This window comes from Daktulosphaira vitifoliae, unplaced genomic scaffold (genome assembly GCF_025091365.1).
Source record: "Daktulosphaira vitifoliae isolate Bord-2020 unplaced genomic scaffold, ASM2509136v1 Scaffold_2, whole genome shotgun sequence".
In the NCBI taxonomy this organism is placed as follows: Eukaryota; Metazoa; Arthropoda; class Insecta; order Hemiptera; family Phylloxeridae; genus Daktulosphaira; species Daktulosphaira vitifoliae.
Genome location: NW_026099573.1, coordinates 33,256,276 through 33,281,378, shown reverse-complemented (window position 1 = coordinate 33,281,378; position 25,103 = coordinate 33,256,276). Strand labels below are relative to the sequence as shown.

Sequence of the window (25,103 nt, the reverse complement as noted above, 5' to 3'; positions counted from 1 at the left end):
ACTACTTTATTTGTGGTCCAATATTTGTTATTAATACTAATCTACTTACCAGCGTCAAATAATTTTTCTATCATTTCTATTTTTTTTATAAATCTGACTTTTTACCTGCCTACAGGAGGGGATTCAAAATGACAACTTTTTCAAAAAAAATTTACTTTTTCAACTTAAATTTAGAAAGTGTTCCGGAATGNATTTACTTTTTCAACTTAAATTTAGAAAGTGTTCCGGAATGTCTGACACTTTTATATATATCTTAAATTAAAGCTAATGTAATATACTTTATTATGAAAAAAAAAATTTCGAACTTTATTTTGTCTTCACGATGAGAATAGTTACCATATGCTATTTTTTTGTTAAAATTTTCGATTTTATATTTTACATTTTTAACTTTAAAATGTTATGACTTTTTGAAAAATGTATAGATCAATACAATTTTTTTATATGAAATAATATTCATATACTTCTTTCATTCGACATACTTTTTTTTTAAATCGGATCATATCCCTTAATACAGGGGGGGTTCAAATCTTTATAATGCATAAAGATAGTGGAACTTTTTCAACTTAATTTTTGAAAGTGTTCTAGAAATACTGACACGTTTATATATATCTTAAATTAAAGCTTATGTAATATATAATAGCTACCATAATCAAAAATATTCTGTATTTGTGTTAAAATTCTTGGTTTTGTATTTTATGTTATTATAAGGGGATTATATTGATTTTCATAAATATTATATCAATCTAATTGATATAGTATAAAAAGTTAAATATATTTAAATTATTTTGTTTAAAGTTTATTTTTCATAAAAGTATATAATTTAAAAAATTTGAACTTTTAACCTTTTTTTAGTTAAACTTGCAAGTTTAAAATTTATTTCATTAAATACAAAATTTTATGAAGATTTCAAAAATGATTTTGTTTAGATATATGGTATTAAAAACTAATATAATTATTATTAACAGTAATTTTATGAAAAAAGTTCAAAATTTCGTTGAAATTACTTATAATATTTTTTGTATTTATATGGTGATAAATCATTTTATATAGCTCTTGGTGTTTATAATTGAAATATTCAGAACTATTACTTATAGATATATTCCATAGTTTTTAACTAATTATTAATAATATCAAAAATTAGTGGTGATGGAAATCTCATTGGAGACTTGAATTTAACACGAAAAATTAAATATTAAAAGTATATTTAGAATCTGATGAAAATTCCTTGTAAAACATTTACATTCATTATTAACAACAATTTGGTTTCTGAAAAATTGTGTATGATGCCCTTCAATTTTTATACACATTTGCCACAAAAGTAATAACTACTTTATAATTTTGTATAAATTCTCCGAAAAAATTATAATACTAAATTATTAAATATCAATCTCACAAATAAAAATGTTTATTTGACAACACTAAATATTGATTTATAATTTGATAATAACTTAAGTTTTCAAGTAATACTAAATAATACAATGTTATATTAGCTTAAATATTTTTTATGAGTTATTATTAGAATAACGGAAGTAGAAAATAAAAAAAGTGGTATTTTTTGGTCATAAATAGAACACATGATTTTGGTAGTATAAAAATGTCTACAAAATATTTGATAAACAAAAAAAGTAATAGAATAAAGAATATGCTAAATCGCTCCCTAAAAAATTCTCTTCCCTACTATTATAAAATCCCACGGACGTTTTCGTGCATTAACCTTATTTTTATCTCTACAGTTATACAAATATGGCAGAAGTTAGTACTCCAAACATTTATTTTACATTATTGTTATGTAGAAAGAGTTGCAACCCATTTATGTTCCAGTAAACACTATACAACAAAAACAGATTTTAATGATATACAAAGTAAATTATTGTGTTCATGTTTACAATATTTCTTCACCTACTTTAATGACGTTTATCTTGTAATGTTCCCACTGGAAACTATAAAAATGGGAAATCTTGTGTAAACAAACTGCACTTGGATCGCTTAGAATTTTACTTTTGGTTTGTATATGTAGTACGATCATTCTGATAAAAAGAAATATTTCCAAAAGGATGTGCAGTAACTGAAATAGTCTTTATAATGTCGCAATTTTTTTTTTCGCACTTTACAATGTTTTTAACAGTAATTTTTAACTGCCGACTGGTTGCTCAACAAAGTATTAAATTGGATGATTTTATCGGTGGCAACTTAACAAACAACAAATTTGATACTAATGATGCAGCTGTTGACACTCAGTACGCTTCGTGTAAAATTATTACGGATCGCATTGTAGCCACCGCCGAAGGGAAATTTTCTAGGTTCTGTCATGGAATCTGTAATATCAGTAAGTACAAAAAAATATTTTAAAGCTTGAATTATATAAATTTATCATTATTAACAACTGTTAATGACGTTTTTAGACGAAACCAATAGTAAACTCAGTCAAATTGAATCATTGCTATCAAACAATTTTGATGAAATAAAACAACGAATATTACTAATAGAAAAATATTTTTCTAATGGCAATCATTATATCAACTTAAACAAGTAATAAACATTTGTTTAATGATGCTTAAGTTGACATATCAATTTATTTACTTGATTGAAGTAACATATAGCATTCCCGTTATACAAATACACGATTTTTAAATCATTTTTGTGGCTTTTGAGTTAAATATTTTTCAGTTTTAATTAATATTGTAAACAATATTAGCCACAAGTGATCAATTATTTTTGTATAATATAAAGCGAATAAGAATTATACATTTCTGAATTAAGAATTTGGAGTGTTTAATTGATAAAAGGCAATCACACACTTTAGTATTATATACAGTATTTTAAAGGTTAAAAAATGTATTAGACATTTTTATCAAAAACCTTGTTGGCACGCTAATAAATAATAATTGCTTAAATAAAATAAGTCCATTACAGAAATTATTCAAATCGTATTATGTAAATATATTCATGTTATAAGATTCAAATAATTTTGTTATCATAAATAAAGATGTATACAGAGCGTCCCCAATGTTTTGACATGATTATTAACTTTTGAACTAATAAATATTTTTTTTAAGTTTTTTTTTTTATAATTTTTTAAATTTTGGACTATGTTTAAAACTAACCTTTTTATTATTTGTATCTTCTAGGATAAAAAGTTGTATATATATTTTCTTTTTCTATTTATTTATTTTCTTTTTGTCTAAAACTGTAAAAATTATTTTTTTAAAGAGTAGCTAACTCCAAATATTTGCGGAATCAAAGGTTATTAAAGATCGACTTATATATAGTTATATCAAAATTTAATTGAATTAGTAATTATGTTGTGCATCAACAGGAACTTTCAAAACCGCATAACTCTAAACATATTTATTTATCTATACTACTTTTAAATATTTAACAAAACATTTTTTTGCTATATAAACAAATTTATTTTATATAATCGCATCTCATGTTTTGTATTTATTGTAAACATCTGACAAACGTTTATGATAAAAATCCATAACCTTAAACTTGATCTGAACAGAGATGTGAATCAAATTACTCTCATTATTTATCAGTATGCAGAACAATTATTAAAGACCAATAGCAGATAAATAGCACGTTGATCATTTCACAATTGTATTAATGTATATTGCAACATTTGTTACAAACAATCTTGTATTTTCTTTTGTTTTAATAAGTCGTCAAGATAACTCTATTTTATTAGTAATTTAGTTTCGATAAAAATATTGAAACGTATTATTTAATATTTTTAACTATATATTTTTATAATTACTAATTAGTAATAGAATTGTTTATAAACATTAAATTTTTTGATCAATAAAAATAGTAATGATTCTAATTATATAACTTTTTGCATTTCTGGTTTCTATCAGGCGTTTGTTTGTTAAATATTTTTAAATAATACTAATTTGAAATTACCGTCGGTAGGACTATTTCATTGGTGCAACAAGAACACAATTTTTGGGGCCACTAAATTCAATTTTCTTCTACCTTAAACAATTTATCAAATAGTAATATGATTTTTTTTTTCTAAATTTTTGAGAGGCTATAATATGGTTTATATGACCTAAATGATAAATAATAAATTCATTCAAACATGAAATTTACTTCTTTAAGTTAATTTTGCTCTAAAAGTAATTATCAATATACTCTACTTAAACCATAAAACACATTAAGGTTTTAAAAAATATTTTTTTTTTGGAACGATTCATAAAATTTTAATGTATGTTATTATATTAAAAATATACTTAATAGGGATATATAAACGCAATTTAAATTAAAATTTAAGAAAAGTGGTCCAATTTAATTTACTAATCCTTTTCTTAAAATAATTTTGTGTAACTGGATATGGAGCTAGTGTGGGCTTGAGAAGCTAAGCCTCAAAGTTTAATAAAGTATACTTATTGTGATTTAATAACATATTTAAACCGAGGTAATAAATGAATATATTGAAAAATCTCTGTAAAATATTATGGTGTATAATTTTTCCAAAAGTCTTCTTAGGTTATTCTTATGTATGTTACGCAATTTTCAAGTAACTCCGTTAACTTCGGTGCGAAGCTAAGAATGATGGTTAGAGAAGGTTTACCATAATATAATTATATTATTATAATTATTCCATAGTATAATTTTTATTCCTGTTTATGGAAACTCTTAGCTTTCACAAGACCAATTTTATTGGTCTATGCGTCAAATAACCCAATTTAATTTAATTAAACCCGTTATCGCCAAAAATTGGAAAAACCTTCAACTTTATAAATTTAGAAAAATGTTTTAAAATTACACCACCAAAAAAATGTATTTTCTGCATTTTAAATTGTTATAAATAAAAAAATATATAAACCCTAATAAAATTCATATTTTATTCATATAGGCAATTCTAGAGACAAAAAGCTTTCTTTTAGTATGGTTTTTCTGAAAATCCAATGAAAACCTCTAGGCTTAGTAACATTTGTAAGGGATCAACCCTTGTATAATATTTTTCTTCAGTTCGGTTTTTGAAAATGTTCTGGCAATTGTAAGAAAATATCTGGCAATTTTTAATTTATATTAGATTAAAACTTTAAAGTGTGCTAAAATATTAAAAAAAAAATTTTTCATGATAGTTCTACTATAACTGTTAAAGAATTTAAGAATTCCGCAATTTTTCCAAAAAAACTTACTTTATTTTCAATTTTTGTTACGGTATATCTTATAAATTGAAGCCTATACTAAATTTAAGTTCTTCACACTACATTATTATTAAAAAAATTAAGGCGTTTCGACGGTTTATCTATTTTGAAAAAATAATCACAAAAAAGAAAATTTCCATTAGTTATTGATATTATGTATTATTTTGGTTTTAATATTCATCAGACTATTTTTCCATAAGTAGCGTGCGTAATTAGTTTGATAATAATTAACAATATATTGACATTAATGTACTATTTCAACAAAAAATTTAACAATTAAAATTTCAATATTAAATCACTGTCAGATATCTTGTGTTTATACTTATCTCAATTTTTCAGCGATATGACTATGCTGAATTTTTCTTTATGGTTTAAGTTATTTATTTTTATAATTTTCAAATATTTTTATAGACATTCTTTGGCGGAGAATTCGTGTGATCATAGAAGACAATTGGAAGTTGATAAATACAACAGCACCGTTTTCTTAGATAACCAAAAACAAAGAACTTTCGTTTATTATTGGAAGGTACGACATTTTTGGAGAATAGTTTTCGTTGATTCGTTTGCACATAGCCCACCGTTTTATATTTCTACACGTAGTTATCGTCTACAATTAAGCATCGAGTCTAATGTAACAGCTCACACGATTCTTGTAACTGCCGCACTAGTTCAGGGTGAGTACAACGCTAACTTGACATGGCCTTTTAGTACCCGTTTACGACTTAGCGTACTTGACCAGACAGACGTTCGACCAGAAGATATTGTATCCTATGAAAGATACGACACTGGAGTCTATGATCAACCTAAAGGAGATGAGAGAAAAACCATCTGTTCATCAATAGAATTTCATCGTGACGTTCTAGCTTATCGCCAATACGTTGTTGATGATAACTTGCTGGTCAAACTCACGGTGTTTTCATAATTATAGAGTTCGCTTCAATGACGAGAAAAACCCATTATCAGTATTTTAAATTTAGAATAAGATTAGTACATTAAAATAATTATTTTTGTGTGTCAACATTTTTAAAAATTTAATGAAAGTCAGCTACAAATTTAAATTCAGGTAAATTATAATTCACTAAACATAAATCATTCAATTACTCGAAAAATAAAAATAATATTGAGAATTTATTTATCACTTTTTAATAACATCCAATTATTGGTTAATCATATTGACATTTTTTTTAGGTCCATGTATTACGGCTTATTAGGTAATCAACTATTTTATCTTACACTTAATACTATAATTTTATCATAGAAAATTGTGAAATTTTACAAAAAAAATAAAAATGTATTTTTGATAAGAATAAATTATATCACGTCATATTTTAAGTTATGATAACTATGATTTCAAGTAATAAAATTATCTTACTTTGTATTAGAATATGTAATAAGTTACCTTTTAACTCTTTCAGATCCGATTTTCCATTTTTAGTTAAAATTACTCAAAATCTTGTTGCTTACATAATTTAGCATTTTTTGTGCTGGAAACATTGTTTTAATTTTAAAATTACTATTATAAATTAAAACAACAAAAGAAAAAAAAATATGGGTACACAATTTTGTTCGTAGGATCTGGAAGGGTTAAGTTACTATACAATTGGTTGGTATATTGTTGATCACTAAATTTCCCCTAAAACAATAATATTATGAAATTTTTTTTGTATATTATCATTTATTTCTCAACTTATAGGTATTTAAATATATTTTTTAGGTCTATTCCTTTTAAAGGTACTAACTTAATTTATTTTTTTTGTGGCAAAAATGCTGCCAATTTTCTATAGAACAACACTTATATACAATAGTGAATGATCTAATTAAAAAAATAACTGGTTGACAAGAAATTTTAAATCATTATCTCTGAAGCTATAAGCATTTTAAAATGTAGACTAAAAATAAGTGTCAGTTATCTTATTATATACTACAAGGGACTTACTTTTTTGGTACCTTTTTAGTAGAATATTTGGTGATGAAATATGTAATATTTAATCGAGTTAAACATAATTTACCAGTGCGGTTTATAGAAATAAAATAGAGAAGCAAGGTATTAATTAAATACACCATGACATAAACTTTGCACATAAACATTCCATTACTTATATAACCAAATATGCTCAATAAATAGTATTGGATAATAATTTTGTAAGGAAATTTAACGATATACCAAAGTCTGAGTACGATATTTAACTAAGTGGAAACATTAGCTTATCAAAATTAAAAACAGGATTTGACTTTTAACTATAAATTATGCAGTGTTGGGAAAGTTCCTTTTTAAATGGAACTCGTTCCGTTCCCCGTTCATTTTCTAAAATATGAACTCGTTCCAGATCCTAGTTCTTTATATTAAGAAGGAACTTGTTCCAGATCCAGTTCCTCCAAAATAAGAACTCGTTCCACTCTTCGTTCCTTTTATGTAACCAAGTTATTTAAAAAATTGTGGCAATGAGATCATGATAACGGTCATCAATGATATATTAGTTAACAAGAAACGACGATAATATTCGGTGCATTATTTAATATATGTACACATATATTAAATATTTACTGTATACCTACATGTGATAATAACTCTATAGTCAATTGATTCATTTAAACAGCCTACGATCTCGGCTGGGTATATAGGGGACTTCCATTGTCAAAAGTCAACTAAAAATACCTTGATATTTTAATGTCTAGATACGAAGAAAACTACACTAAAACATGTTTATAAAAATTTTTAGGAACTGTAATTTCCGTTCACGTTCCTTAAAAAATGGAATTTGTTCATTTTCCTCGTTCCTTTATTTTAAAAGGAAGCAGTTCCTAGCTTCATTCCTTCAAAAAGAACTCGTTCCAGGAATCCAGTCCTTTTGGAACCAGTTCCTTCTCAACACTGAAATTATGACATTTAAGCATTAAATGAAAAAATCAAGATTTTATTTAAATAAATTTTGCATGGTCCAAATGTGTAGTCTAATTTTTGATAATACAAGAAGCTAAGTATTATTACTTGAGTTATTGATCGATTTTTATAAAGTTATATCGTTATTTGGGAAAAACTAATCATTATTTTTTTGACTAAGCTTTTTATAATATGATATATTTTTTTCATTAAGAATTGAAAAAAAAAACTTAAATATGAATCAAGGTGTAACTAATAAAAGACCTAATGTGTAGTTTAATCAAATAGCCCTTAAGTTATACTGAAAAATTATTATTATCACTTTCAACTTCTTCAATTTTGTATTTAAATAGGAAACAATTAAATAGAACAAAAATAAACACGTATTATAATGATGTCAATTTTAGATAAAAGATTAATATTTTATACACATACCAAATACAATACATATACTATAAAATTATTATTTATAAATAAAATAATTTATAACAATTTGTTTGACCTTTACAAATAAACCGATTACACAATATATAATACGTAATTTGTAAATACAATACACAGAGTGAACCAAATCTTATAAGACACTCATTATTTCAGAGGCTAGTAAGAATTTTTAATTTTTTTAAAGAGAAAAAATATTAGGTTTAAAAAATTCTATATTAAGTTGTAGTTAATTTTTTTTCAGTGATAAAAGGTCATAATTATGATTTTCTTAAATGAGAAACTTTATTACTATTTTTATATTACTATTTGATTTCATTAAAATGAATACACATTACAAGAATTTGAATATTATTTGGTTTCAATACTTTTAGTTACATTAATTATATTACATCGAGTAACTAATGTTAAAGTGTCGCGTTTAGTATTCTAATTTTATTTTCATTTAACCCCAAAGTTGGGGCGAATTCTAAGTTTAAAAAAAAATTCGATAATTTATTATTAAGTTAATAAAAAAAAATAAAATTTTGGTCACTTTAAACACATAAGATTTATGATTAGATGGTGTTAATTTTATCTTTAAATCTATTACGTTGTTATTTGCTATTGTGGCTTTAAATGGCTATTCAAACCTTAACGTTTCCATTTTGACTCACTTTCTCTTGTTTCAACTGTAATGCAATACAAACTGTTAAATTCGGCTGATGACATATACACTTATATATAGAAAATTAAGTACTCAATATATTTATTTTTTTTTTGGTCATTTTACCCTTAATGTAGCAGAAAATGAGTAATCGTCAAAAGATCATTAATTTTTACACTAATTGAAGCAATATCAGAAAAACATTTATCTTACTCTAGAATCATCTCAATAAGGACGAAAGAATTATTTAATTAAAATTCTCCCTTCAATAGAAAATCAAATGGTCTACAAATTCGATCATTTGTAATTTTTCCTAAATACAACAAATCTCGAGTAATTGTGAAATTTTAAAATACATTTTTAAGTATTGCGCGTTTACAGACTGCGTTATAGAAATATAACAAAAATTGGTTAATTAGCAAATATTATTTAATGCAAAATACAATTATAATCGTTTTCGTCACCTCATGAGTGATAATAATTTCATGATATCGCCAAAACCAATTTTCGAAATTGTCGCCGCCGACGGTCACACGTGTACAACGGACTCCGCTAGGTGCGCCACAAAACGATATAATTAATTGTAAAAATATAAGAAAACATGTTTCGGCCGATTACAAACTCTGTGGGATAAGTAGTTTTAGATATGTGATTAATATGTCAAATTAATGATTAATTAACTTTTTCTACATCCACACTTGTGGATAGATTTTAATAGAAGTAAAAAAACCGCATAGTTATATGACTAGAATAACAGATTGCGCAGATGGGGATGCAAAAAAGGGAGTGGATTCAGAAAGGATAGTCGTCTGCGTGAGAAAACGTGTAGTTGTCGACATCAACTTGGTCCGAAAATCGATTATTCCTTGTACTTGTTGGCCTATTGGGTGACGTGCAGCGCCATCGTATTACGATAACGCAGTGTAGTAATTAAACGTTAAAAATATATAAATATATAGTGTCATAATTCAATACACCAGTTATGGGACTGTGAAAAAACCATTCTATACTCGTGATCATTAGTAAGTAAATATTTATATTATTTACTTTAGTTATAATTGTTGTATAAACTGGACTATTTTACAACATTAATTAATTAAATGTAATCCAAAAACGCAATTGAGGACAAATTATGCATGATTATACTATTATCAGCTGTTCTTTTACAAAGATAAGTAATATGGTGTTGTGGGTACATTCTATTCCAAAAACTACATTTCAAAATTATACCGCGTATAGTTAAATGAAAATATTTATTAGAAAGAGAAAATTAAAATCGACTCCCTAATATGTTTAATTATAATGTATTTATTCTGTTTGAAGCACTTTAAATGTAAGAGGTAGAACTGAAATTTAAAAAAAAGTTGAGTTAAATACTCAATTGGACTAAAAATATATATTTCTATTTAACACAAAAAATGTTTGGAAAAAATTGTTGAAAATATATAAAAATCATAAGAAACAGATGTGTGAGTAATTACGTCCATGATTTTAAAATCACTACAAATATTTCAGAATAATACAAAATTAGATCATTTAAATTGCAGAAAATGGTAAAATCTGTGTTTATTTTAAACATCACATTTAAAAAATAAATTATCAAAGCATAGCTGCACTAAATTTAACGAATTCGATAAAAATAATATGAAAACAGTTAATAATAGTAAATTATTATTAATAGCGATCGCCATTATCAAATTATGAGTTTACGTGTGTACAATTTTATAACCAAATGTTTACAACGGACAATTAAAATTATTTATATTTAATCGGTCACAGCTTATAAATTAGTTAAATTAATAATTAATGAGTGTTTGAATCTTAAATCGTTGAGCTGAATAATTAGATGAATAGCCTATTAAAATAGCCTATTAAGTTTGCATATAAAATTTAAATAACTAAGTGTAAACCTAAAAAATACGCATCTGATAAACCTTGAAGGGGTAACAAAATTATTAGCCTTGTCAATATTCCATAAAACTAATTCCAAAGGTATGAGTGACATTTTCCATTAAACGGGAAACGCTTATAACCGTTAATCGTAAGGCTGATAGTCTCCACTCTTACAATCCCATAATAATGATAATAATATAGCTATTTTTGAAAACTAATGCAATATTTCGTTTAATGTACATTGAAAAGACTTTTTTTCTTTGCTCATAAATTTAGTAATATTTAAAAATATGACAAAAAAAATTTTTTTCTGCTTGCATCAATGCTTATAACATCCACTAAAAAACAATTCTGAATTCAACCCTGCATTTATTTATAAGTGAGAGTACATTGATTGAGAAATAAATAACTGAAACGTAAAATAAATGAGTATAATACTTTTATTACATAAATTATACAATTAAAATGTAGTATGTTTTTCTTGTTTAATTTTAAAACTGATACAGTCAGAATGTCACTTAAAACTTAAATTAGAGTGCTATTCACTAGTAATTTTTTACAGAATATAAGTACTTTCTTTTGTGTTCTCGTCATATTCGAATCCAAGATTGGTGTAGTTGATTTTAATAATGTCATCGATACTATTGACAATTAAATCACGTAAAAAATCAAGAAATGTGTATTCTTCGGTGGAGTTTTTATTATTTTCTAATTTTTCAGAATAATTTTTTTTCAAACGATTTTTGAGTGACACATCAGAAATTTTTTTATGACAAAGGTTCAATATAATGGTTTCTGAATCATTACTTAATAAAAAAAATAACACATTATTAAATTCTAGGTATGTATCTATAAATTGATCAGCGTTCAATGCTCGTCTGACTTCAATAGAGTTTAATTTATTCAATAAATCAATTAAACTATTCAAAATTGTTTTTTCAAAACTTGAATTTAATGAGTTCACGAAATTTAATGCGCTTAGAAAGCGTATTGATACTACCTTTACATGTTCAAAAGTTAATATAAATGTTTCCATACATTGTTTTTGAGTCTCGAAAGTTTTTTCATCTTTATTATACCACCATTCATAGTTCATAAAGGTTAATACGATACCAAGCCAGTGCAGAATTTTTGCGTACTCATAAGTTAACAATTGCGAAGCCTTTTTTATTTTGTCATAAGTATTATTTTCAGTAACAATATTCTCTTTGTTAGAATCAGTTATGAGTAAATCATTTGTTTCAAAGGATGTACCATTTTCGATATCATACCACTTGTATTCATGATTGAACGACCATTTTTCTGCCTTAAGAAGTGAATTCAATATATTAACAATGGTTGTCTGATCACATGATGCCGATAAAAAAATAGTGTACAAGATGAGTGACAATGCAATAATAGCGAACGATTTCATAATAATTGTAAATACACTGAACAAAGTTTCATACAAAATTTATTATTTTTATTAGAGAACTATTAAAAATGATACTATTTAACTGTTTTGTTAAAAATATTTTTTTAATCTTCAATTATTTATAATTTGACGTCATATTAATTTTAAGATAAATTAACTAAAAAATTAACTAAAACTTCTTCTTTTATTGTGTTTACTAAAGTATTTTAATACATTTTTATCATTTATTTATAAAAATTTTGACACTGAGTATTTTTTTATCGATTTAAATTATTGCTTTTAAATAATATAGTATAATCCATATATTTACACAATTATTAATATAATAATACCATATTATATCAATAATAGTGTATTATTAATAATATTTTGGTGTTTATTGAAAATATTTTTTTCACTAATGTTTAATTTTAAAAATAGTATAAGTTATAGTAATGTTAATTACTGTCAAATACTAGTCCCTACTGTGATGGTTTTAATGTAATATATTTTTCATTTATTTTATTATTTTATATCATATATTCTAACATGATTACTTGATGTAATGAGATTAGCTATTTTATTGAACAGGGGTTTGATAAATTTGATTGTGTGATCGTTTCACTAGACTTATACTCTTCTTGTTCGAATAAACCTTAAAGATTAATGGATTGTTGTAGCTTTTGCTCACACACAGCCTTCTTTGAAGCCTTACTAGATTAGTCTCTTAAAAAAGACAATAGTGTGTGTGAGTAAGGTAACCATGAATAAAAAATAACTAGATGTACAGTTATCACAGAAAAGTTAATAAAATAATTATATATGAATAATATTAATTATTATAATTATAATAATTATATTTTAATAATATTATAATATCTGTCAATAATTTGACTAGAACAATGTATAAAATATAAACTTATTTAATTTTTGATATTGTAAATGTGATAGCAATGAATAGAATTTATAGAATTAAAAATAAGAATGCATTTTTTTAAACTCCAAAATAGAAATTGGAGTACATTATTTCTTATGTGGAATTTTCCAAACACTCAAAATACAAAATTAAAAAAAAAACAGCACAGGGAGATCTTGGGAAAGTGTAGTAAAATAATATTAATATGAATTTCTTATCACGAGAGGAGACTACAGTAATGGGATCCTTGATATTTATTGAAGTTATTGAATCTAAATGAAATAAAAATCAAATGAGTTAAACATTTTTTTCTATCTCAAAAAGAATTAAGAAAAAATTCAGTACCACAGGTGTGAAAGACCCAAGTGTTATCGTCTCAGAAACCGTACGTCGCATTCGACACTTAATAAAAATGGAAATTTAGCTAATTCAAATTTTAAAGTTATTTTTCTCGACTTCAAAGAAACAAAATAATTTAAATATGTTTAACTTTTTATACTATGTCAATTAGATTTATATAATATTTATGAAAAATCAGTGTAATCCCCTTATAATAAAATAAAATACAAAACCAAGAATTTTAACAAAAAAATAGCATATTTTTGAATATGGTAACTATTTTCACCATGAAGACAAAATAAAGTCCAAAATTTTTTTTTAATATTAAAGTATATTACATTAGCTTTAACTTAAGATATATATAAAAGTGTCAGTATTTCCGGAACACTTTCAAAAATTAAGTTGAAAAAGTTCTACTTTCTTTGTGCATTTTAAAGATTTGAACCCCCCTGTATTAAGGGAAATGGTCCGATTTAAAAAAAAAGTATGTCGAATGAAAGAAATATATNTTATTTATGAAATTTGTTCATGGAAAAATAGTAAGCACCTTAAATAGTTTTTCAGAAATGACTTTATAATAACTTAAAATAACTTTTCAAAAAGTTATAACATTTTAAAGTTAAAAATGTAAAATATAAAATCGAGAATTTTAACACAAAAATAGCATACGATAGCCATTTTCATCGTGAAGACAAAATAAAGTCCGAAATTTTTTTTTTCATAATAAAGTATATTACATTAGCTTTAATTTAAAATATATATAAAAGTGTCAGACTTTCCAGAACACTTTCAAAATTTAAGTTGAAAAAGTAAATTTTTTGTGAAAAAGTTGTCATTTTGAATCCCCTCCTGTAGGCAGGTAAAAAGTCAGATTTATAAAAAAAATATACCAAATGATAGATAAAGACGTCATGCATCTATAACAACAACTTATATTGATATAATTATTATTGAAAAAATTAGCGATTTTTAAATTTGTAATTTTTTTGGAGGTTTTCCCCATTTACGCGGAACGAGGGAAATTTTTTCAATTTTTGAGGGTAATGTCTTCGACTAGATACAATTTGTGATCTTTTGATATATCGTCGAAAGAAATCGGTTCAACGAGAGCTGAGAAATGTGGTAACAGGCACAAAAAAAAAACACATCATAGTAAAATTTTTTAGCTTCGCATCGAAGCTAAAAGTTGGTTGCATGGTAATAATCTCAACTCTTGTGAGTTATACAACAGTCATAAGTAAATTAATTTAATTTAAGTAAAAATAAATTCTTTTTAGTTTTCGATAATGTAAAAGCAATATCAAAACGCTTTCTAGGTGCATTACAGTTCATGAACACTTTAGATTCAAGTGTTCAATTATATGTTCAAAAAAAAAGCTGGAAGGTCTCAGCTTCGCATCGAAGCTAAAAATATAAAAAAGAATTTTTTTACAATGATCTTGTTTTTTTATTAACTTTTATGTTAGTTTTCACTATGAAAACAAATTAAAGTCTGAATTTTTTTTTTTCGTAATAAAATATATTACATAAGCTTTAATTTAAGATATATTTAAAAGTGTCAGTATTTCCGGAACACTTCAAAAAATTAAGTTAAAAAAGTTCTACTTTCTATAAGAAATTTTTAGTTTTTAACTCTTCCTATGAGGTAAAGAGTCAAATTTATAAAAAAAAATATATCAAATTAAAGACAAGATCATGTAAAGACATGATGCATCTATCAAAAAATATTATATTTATTTGTTCATTTTTGAAAAAGTTATAAGTTTTATTATCATTTATAATGTTATTGTACTAATTACCAACATATCAATTTAGTAATAAAATTTGTATTTGTGCTGTTATGTTTATATAAGTCTTATTTTTTAACATTTTTAATCTTTATAATAATACTATAATATTTTAAAACTTTTTTAGGGATTACAAAAAATGTTAAACGCATAAAATCTTTGTTAAGATTGTTATTAAAATAACATTTCAAGAGCAAATAAACTTCGAAATATATGAGCATAAAAGTCAAGTATTATAAATCTTATTGTATATAATTTAGTTGGTAAAATTGAAATACACAGAGACCGAAATTACACTTGTATTAATAATTTAATAACTTTATTTTAATATTAATATTTATTTTATTAGTAGTGACTAATGTTTGCAAAATTGCTATTTTCATAAGTTACATTGTTTAATTATTTTGCACGTGATAAATATTTATTTTTCACTTGTAAGTTGAATAAAAATAATCTTAAAATAAAATTAAAACTTATCTAAAATATTGACAGCTTTATACATTGGAAATGTTACAAAGTGTAGAGCTCGCAACAGAAAAAAGGGGCCTTGTTATATTTTAGCTTCCGAAATAAAAAAAAAATTAGGTAGCCACCGATAACTAGAGATGATCGACTATAGTAGTCGAATCATTGGACAACTATAAAAATATAAATAATAGAGTAAATTGAGGTAAAGTCCATACTAGGTAACAGTCTAATATTGAAATAATTAATTAAATTTTTTAGTCATGAGCCAATGGTTGATGAATATAAAATATTAGATCATTTTTACATTTATTTATAGTCGCGACAAAATCATAGGGATAAAATTAAATACATTATGTGGATTATAAAAATTTTTCATGCTTTTATGTTATAATTCATTTTTTAAGAATACTATTTTAAGTTTATAGAGTAATTTTTATATGACTTAAACTTGTTTTATTGGATATAGAATATTTTTATTTATCTATATTTAATAATGACATAAATTTAAATAGACTCAACTTAATAATAATAAACACTAAACTTTCGTCTTTACTTTCCAATAAATAACACAGAACAAAATCAATATTACATTGTAAATTACCTCATGCCTCTCACAAGATCAGTCACATATCCGTTACATACGGAAGCGTCTATTAATAAAATGTTATAACATATAATAATTCTATAAAGTCTAAAGTGGTGGTGGCCACAACATCACATCACCCTAGTGAACTTTTGTGTCATTATTAATACCGTTGTCCGTAACTTATAATAAGAGGAGATTTTTGAAGGAATAATATACTAAATACAGTACTCATAATACAAGTCCAACTGGGTCTCTCCGATGAGCAGGAACGATGAACCGTTATCGGCCGGATCCTTATAAAAAAATTTCATGTTTTTTTTTTTTTTTACACAGTCACTCGTGTAAAATACAGAAAATGAAAGCTAAAACGCACATAGCAGAAAATTACAAAAATATAAATGTAAACTATTACGTACGGTCGATGACTAACAAAACTAGTTTTGATATTCTTACCAAAAAAACATACACTCGCCATTGTAAACATAGTTGCGATCCGAAAATTAAACATGGGGCTTTGGAGAGATAATTGAGCTTTATAAGAAATTAAAGATATTGAAAAATACTAAAATTAGCATGATTTCAATTGATCAAAGAGATTTTTACCGGTCATAATTTGATCAATATTAAATATCTGTATTTAAATTCTACATTTTATTTATACGACACATTGTTTTTGCACATTTAGTCGTTATTTTATGAAAGTTAAGTTAGGTTAATGTTTAAACTTAACTGAATAACTTATTAAGTAAATTTGATTTTAGCTTTGATGCGCAGTTGACAACGTATTAATTTTACTATAATGTATTTTTTTTTGTCTGTCGTCAATTTTTAACAGCTCTCACCGGATCAATTTCTTTCAATGATATGTCAAAACATCACATATCGTATTTCATTGAAGACATTGCTTTTAAGAATTTCCCAAACAATTACAGGACAAACATTGCTCTTTAAATGGACGATATACCCCAAAAAATTACAATTTTTAAAATCGGTAAATGAAAAAAACAATTTTTCTCGTTTATTTTTATTCAAAACTTTCTCTAATTTGAATAAAACGTAATTTCATATGATTTTTCCTGTTGATTTTTATTTTGCTATTACAATAAAAAAAGGTATTTATGAAATCGCGCTCAAATTGAATCCTTACGTCATAAAACAGCAATATTATATCGTTTTTTCAAAAAAAGTATAAGTGTGATTTAAAACAAACACATGTGTTCATTAAATTTATCTTTGAACAATTTGCCCTTCTAAAGTTATTATATTTTTAAAACATTAATTTATTATTTTAAATTCAAGAAAATCATCGTACTCCGCTTACCCTAATGATGAACAAGCAGCATAAAAACAAAATATAGCTAAGTTAAACAACAAAGACTAATACTCATTTATTTTAAAAAAATCAGTTTAGCGATAGCTACATCTGTTTATGTGCACGTGAAGAAGTGTAAAAAATAAATATATTATAAACTTTATTTTCTAAGTTATATAAGTAATAGTTAGGACCGTTTTCGGGGGGTAGTAACTTAGCCTAATCTAAATTTTAAAGAAAATCGAGATCGATAGTTCCACAATCTTACTGCTTTTACTTTGAGAAACCCGTTTCTCATTAAAAAACAATTCACAACAATCTAAGAAATAGAGCAAAAATGAAAAAAATTATGACACTTAATATTTTATATTTAAAATATTATAGAAACTGGATTTTAACGATCTCTCTGTTATCCATAACCATAATCAGATACAATACAATATTTGAATTTTTTTACTTATTATTATTAAAATGATTTTAGAAAAAATCATGTTTTTTTTTATTTTTATATAAATTTTAATAGTTATGAATTCTTAAGAAATTAATTATGAGGGAAAATAGCAACTTTGTAAAATGATGGACTGTTCAAAAATTTGCCCCATTCTAGTGAAATTTGAAATTATGCATCTGCTTATAAGTACATACATTAAAATTTCTTTTTATTGAAAATATTTGATTGGTGGCAAGTGCCTTTTCACAAGTATAAGAGTGAGTAACATCCCCGAAAAATATGAAGTAATGAAAAATTGTAATCGTGTGAAGGTATTGGACTGTTTATGTCTTGAACATCAAAAACAGAATTTTGTGGTACATATGTGTTTTACTAATATTAAAAATGTTAAAAATAGATTTTTTACTGTAGTTTTTATGGTAGATATTTAGAATTTATTCTTTTTTTCGAACAAAAAAAAATACATTTTATATAGACAAAAATATTTCTTTTAGCTAACCTATCTTAGATTAAAAAGTTATTATCTGAAGTCACTAATAACTTAATTAAGTTTTCTATTAAAACTTAGTAACTTATAAATTATAATTCAACTTTATTTTTTTAAATTCAATTAAAACACTACAAGTCAGAAAAAATGAGTAACCTATCTAGTCTAAATTTTAAATAATAGATTTGGTTAATTATAAAAAAAAGCACACTATTCAAGACAAATGCAGCTATGCGTTGTAGTTAAAAAAATCCAATCAAAAAGATGTAAAAGAAATCTAATCATTTGAGCGTATTATAAAAATTGATTCTAATTGTAAAATATATTTTTAATTCATATGAAACTTAAAATCATGTTTTAATAGTTTATTCACGAGTGTAACGGCGGGGCATGGTTGTTAGGTGGACTTTAGCACTCCCAAAAATAATGTAACGCATTTATTAGTTTGATTGAACAAATATTTAATTGATGTTATAACTTTTTTATTTTCAATATCGTCCAAATTAAAATTTTATAATTACTAAAAAAAAGATATTTTGACAGATAATCATATATATATATATATATGTATAAATCCATTTATATCCGTATCCGAATAACGATAATGATAACAATGCATTTTAATTTTTGTTTTCGTTGACATATCTATGATAGCTAAACTAACGCTATACTATCTTCATGGGTCCGTAAGTTTTACCTAATTTTAGTACCCTCAGAAATTTTGGTCTTGTAGCACATCTACTAGACCAAATTAAATTATTTTATATCATAAATAATAGTTAAACTATATTTTCTAAACATGTAATATTAAAAAAACCCAGCACAGGGGGTTCGCGGCACAGTGGTGACGTGGCATAGTTGGATCAAGTATAATGATATCTGACAGTGATTAAAATCACTATAAAAAAAAACGCTTCGATGCAAATCTTTAGATAGTATTTAATTTTAAAAAATTGGTGAATTATTCCAAAAGCTACATAATCTGCTAGTTCCTTATTAATATCCTGATTAAGATAAAGTATGTCGAAGGAAAAAGGGATTATTAAAAAATATGTTACTTGATCCAACTATGCCACGTCACCACTGTGCCGCCACCGCCCTGTGCTGGGTTTTTTTTATAAACTTTGATGTCTGTTTTCACCATGAAGATAAAATAAAGTCTGAAATTTTTTTTTACCATAATAAAGTATATTACATTAGCTTTAATTTAAGATATATATAAAAGTGTCAGACTTTCCGAAACAGTTTCAAAATTTATGTTAAAAATATTAATTTTTTGTGAAAAAGTTGTCACTTTAAATCCCCTCCTGTGGGCAGGTAAAGGGTCAAATTTACAAAAAAAATATATCTAATGATAGTTAAAAACATCAAGCATCTATAAAAAAAAACTTTATTGATATGTTCAATTTTTAAAAAGTTACGGCAGTTTTTAGTAAAAAAATTTCGAAAATTTCGAAAATTAGCGATTTTTAATTTGTAATTTTTTTGGAGGTTTCCCCCATTTACGGGGAACGAGGGAATTTTTTTCAATTTTTAAGGGTAATGTCTTCGACTAGATACGATTCGTGATCTTTTGACGTATCATTGAAAGAAATCGTTTCGGTGAGAGCTGAGAAAAAGTGGTAACAGACACAAAAAAAAAAAAAACACATCTTAGTAAAACCAATACCTTCTCAGCTTCGCATCGAAGCTAAAAACAAACAAAATGTTAAAATTATTTTTGTAATAAATAGTTTATCACTACAAGTATTTAGGATTGATGTTCAATATTATAGTGGTGTCTATAAGTTGTGTATTAACATACATAGACAAAACTAATAATCAGTTTAAAATAAGACTATGAGACCAATGCAAATGTTGAAATTTTTGGTATTCAATAATAACAAACCTTTTCAAAGGAGCTAAAAATCACATTTTTTCCTAAAGTTTAATCTGTTTTTATCATTTTTTATTCTTTATTTTATAAAATGATAATAATAATAATAATAATGTTATTTATACTTATTATTTTCTACAATTTGAAATTATTAATGCATGCAGAAATGATTTGTTTTTGAACATTTTCTTTTCTTTACCATACGTTTAAATCATTTAAAAATATATATTGTGATACAGAGAGTTTATTGATTTTGATCTCAATCATACATTGTTAATAAGTTAGTATTATTAAAAAATAAATATTTACTAATTTATAACTTCAATGATAAAAGTATTTTTAAATTATAATTATTTTGTTGACCTTTATAAATTTTATGAAAATTATAAAATAGTTATGTTTCTAATAATTGTTACAAGATTGTTAAATAATTTTCTGAAATTTGTTCAAACATTCTATAAAAAAAATTTTTTTACTCCCCTTTAGAAATTGTATCTCATACACGTAATTTAAACAATGTGGGGGGACTTGAATTAATTTTTTCTTTCTTTAAATATATAAATGCTCATAATTTTTGGGGGACTGTGACTAGTTTAAAAATAATTTTAAAGCAATTTTTTTAGTAACTTGCATTTAAAAATTTAGACTACATGAATGTAGCAGTGTTTAGGCTGCTCTTTTTTTAACAAATATTAAAATAAATATTTAAAAAAATGTATTTAACTACCCCTTGTATATAGCTTCATAAGATTAATTTTTCAATAATATTTACTCTTCAAAAAAGTTAAAAAAAATTTATTTGTTATTATTTTATTTTTTTCATTATCCTATCAAGGTGATTTCAGTAAGACATTTATTTTTGCAGAAACTATAGAAAATTTTAAATTTTTGTAAAGAGCAAATTATAAGTTCCAAAAAATAGAATATTATATAGTAAATTAATATGAATATATATAAATACATACAGGGTGATTTTTTTATCATAACCTGCTCAATTACTTGCAGAATATATATAATTTAAACATTTTTTTTTTGGTTTTTTTACCTACATATTATTCTTCAATTATTAACTATTTAAAACTTTTTATGTTCATCTCTTATGCCTTGTAAGGGTGTCAATTTTGTTTTTTTAAATGGGAACACATATTTTTAATTTAATAAAATGTTTGGATTTTTAATACAATAGTAAATGGCATTTGAATTTTCAGTATAACTTTATTAGTTTATTAGATATAAACATTTAAAGTTTCAAATTTTTGAGTTAATATACATGTATAATACACAAGGGATTACAGATACTGGTAGCTTATTGGATTTTTATGACATTGCTGTCACAGTCACGGATTGTTTATTATCAATTATGACTATCAATAGATTTCTGTATTATCAGTTGGTGTATTCTTAAACTCACAACAATGTGCCTTACTAACATTGATAATAACAATGCTGTGTACCTGCTGATATTAGCAGTATTACATAGTTAACAATTCAAGAATAATGTGTAAAGATAACCAAAAAAAAAAATGTTTAAATTATTATTACTCTGTAAGTAATTGAATGGGTTATGATAAAAAAATCAGCCTGCATATATATATATATATCAGTGTTGAGAAGGAACTAGTTCCAAAAGGAACGGATTCCTGGAACGAGTTCTTTTTGAAGGAACGATGCTAGGAAATGCTTCCTTTTAAAATAAAGGAACGAGGAAAATGAACAAATTCCATTTTTTAAGGAACGTGAACGGAAATTACAGTTCCTAAAAATTTTTGTAAACATGTTTTAGTGTAGTTTTCTTCGTATCTAGACATTAAAATATCAAGGTATTTTTAGTTGACTTTTGACAATGGAAGTCCCCTATATACCCAGCCGAGATCGTAGGCTGTTTAAATGAATCAATTGACTATAAATAGAGTTATTATCACATGTAGGTATACAGTAAATATTTAATATAAGTGTACATATATTAAATAATGCACCGAATATTATCGTCGTTTCTTGTTAACTAATTTATGTTAAAGGTTTTGGGTTTTCTGATTTATTATTTCTAACTTATATGTAGACAATAGACATTGGTCGCGTTGACACAAGTCGTTAGCATTTACTACCTGCTTATAAATATAATTTTCGAATACTTTTAGATAAGGAATACTACAAATTTGTTTTGTATTCGACTGCTGATGAAAATCATTGATGACCGTTATCATGATCTCATTGCCACAATTTTTTTAATAACTTGGTTACATAAAAGGAACGAAGAGTGGAACGAGTTCTTATTTTGCAGGAACTGGATCTGGAACAAGTTCCTTCTTAATATAAAGAACTAGGATCTGGAACGAGTTCCATTTAAAAAGGAACTTTCCCAACACTGATATATATAAAGAGGAACTTTAATCGTTTATTTTTATATTAAATTGTCTTTATTGTTTTCAACCCTTGGCTCTATGAACGCCTATAGAACCTCCATGCTAATGTATTCACAAAATCCATACAAAGTTGGTATACTTGGTAAAATTACATGCCACATCTATCTATTTTTATCATAAAAGATATTCAACATTTTTATAAAGAACAAATTATATGGTTCAAAAAACTATAATAAATGTCGTCTATTAAAATAAATATATATAATTTTGATCTGAGTATCAATTTAAATTAAAAATACCAATGTTTAATAACATAAGAGAGATAATTGTAGTTTAAGAAGTAAATAAATATTCAGGAGTTATTAATAGGAATTTTCTTTAAAAAGAAGAAACTAAAAACTTTTTTCATTAGTTTTTTTTCATTTCTATACATATATGTATTCAGGTTGCAATATCTTTATTGGATTTTAGTTCAAAAGATTTTTATTTCCCTAGCCTTAAGTTAAAATAAATTATAGATAATATATAGAAAATGACAAATTTTTTTTGTTCTAATTTTTTAATTTTAATGATTCATTAATCTTAAAATATTTGCAAAATTAAACATAAATAATTGTAGGCAAAAGATATTTTAAGTATATACCAATAATATCATATTATTCTTAAAATAGTGTAAAAATATGAATTATATTTATTATGGAAATGTAGTAAATAATCAAAGAGATTAATTTTTTATTTTAATTGAAAAAATAATACTCAGTGTCAAAATATTCATAACAAAAAAATAAATCATATAAATTTATTACCACAGCAAAAGTAACACTTTAATTTATCTTCAAAACATAAATCATACAAAAAATATAGCAAAATAGTTAAAAATGCACTTAAATGTTGCAGAAAATAGCCTATAACAACAATTAACATTAAATGTATACTTAATATACTACCATACTGTCGTTTTTTATTTATTCAATACATTTATTATTTTATTCGATTAATATACTTGAAAATTTATAAATTATTTATAGATTAAAAATATAGAGCTTAAAGTTAAAAAATAATAATTTATTATAGTAAAAAAATATATAATTATTCAAAAATAATAAATAAACATTGCAGTAATTCTTTTTATTTAGATCGTTAAAAATTCTCAGTTTCAAAAATTTCATAAACAAAAAAATAAATCATATAAATTTATTAACTATAGCAAATACATTAAAGCGTAAACTTAATTTATCTTTACTTTAATAAGAAGTCTAATGATATATGATAGAAGATTTTAAAACTCTTATTTACATTTCAAAATAGTTAAATAGTATCATTTTTAATGGTTCCCTGATAATAATAATAAGTTTAGTATCATTGCATTGTCGCTCATCTTGTACAATATATTTTTATTGACATCATGTGATCAGACAAACATTGTTAATATATTGAATTCACTTCTTAGGGTAGATAAATGGACATTCAACCATGAATACAACTGGTATGATATCGGAAACTGTATTTCCTTTGAAACAAATGATTTACTCATATCTGATTCTAACAGTAAGAATATTGTTACCAAAGAAAATGTACATGACAAAATAACGATAGTTTTGTAATTATTAACTTATGAATACACTAAAATTCTACACTGGCTTGGTGTGAATTAAATATTATAAATGAAGAATGGATGACTATTTAAAAAAAAACCTGGCACAGTGGGGTCGTGGCATAGTTGGGTCCAGTATAGATGATATCTAACAGTGATTAAAATCACTATCATAAAAAACTCTTCAATGCTAATCTGTAGAAAGTGTTTAATTTTGAAAAATTGATGGATTATTCCAAAAGCTACTTGATCTCCTATCTCCTTATTAATATCCTGATTACAAGTTTTATTAATTTTAAGTGTATTATATGAATATATATATATTGTATAAATATATAAAGGTAAATGGGTTTATTTAAAAAAAAAGTAAGTCGAATGAAAGAGGTATATAATTAGTATTTATTATATAATAATTGTATTGAGCCATATATTTTTCAAAAAGTTATAGCATTATAAAATAAAAAATATAAAAAAGAATTTTTTTACAAAGATCTTATTTTTTTATTAACTTTAA

The 25,103-nt window shown here is 24.4% G+C and overlaps 2 protein-coding genes across 5 annotated transcripts in view; both read left to right on the top strand.

The window, feature by feature from the left end:
• The first annotated feature begins 1,755 nt into the window (after positions 1 to 1,755).
• On the top strand, positions 1,756 to 6,376 carry LOC126897441 (TNF receptor-associated factor 6-like). 3 transcript variants are annotated; one of them, XR_007702105.1, is made up of 4 exons: positions 1,756 to 2,326; positions 2,403 to 2,529; positions 5,568 to 6,219; positions 6,345 to 6,376. XR_007702105.1 is itself a non-coding variant. In XM_050671030.1 (4 exons), exons 1-4 carry the CDS (start codon positions 2,083 to 2,085, stop codon positions 6,076 to 6,078), a joined length of 813 nt encoding a protein of 270 aa, XP_050526987.1. In that variant the 5' UTR covers positions 1,756 to 2,082; the 3' UTR covers positions 6,079 to 6,300. The 3 variants fall into 3 exon arrangements, 2 of the variants coding, with proteins under 2 accessions (XP_050526987.1, XP_050526986.1); XM_050671030.1 differs by lacking the exon at positions 6,345 to 6,376 and having other exon boundaries at positions 5,568 to 5,830; positions 5,900 to 6,300; XM_050671029.1 differs by lacking the exon at positions 6,345 to 6,376 and having other exon boundaries at positions 5,568 to 6,300.
• A 3,586-nt stretch (positions 6,377 to 9,962) lies between these two features.
• The window catches only part of LOC126897438 (two pore potassium channel protein sup-9-like), a 46,544-nt gene continuing 31,403 nt past the window's right edge, over positions 9,963 to 25,103 (top strand). The window contains exon 1 of one of the 2 annotated variants that reach the window (XM_050671019.1): positions 9,963 to 10,146. The gene's annotated coding sequence lies outside the window, so the exon portion shown is untranslated. The remainder of the gene's footprint in view (positions 10,147 to 25,103) is intronic. The other variant, XM_050671020.1, reaches the window with a different exon arrangement.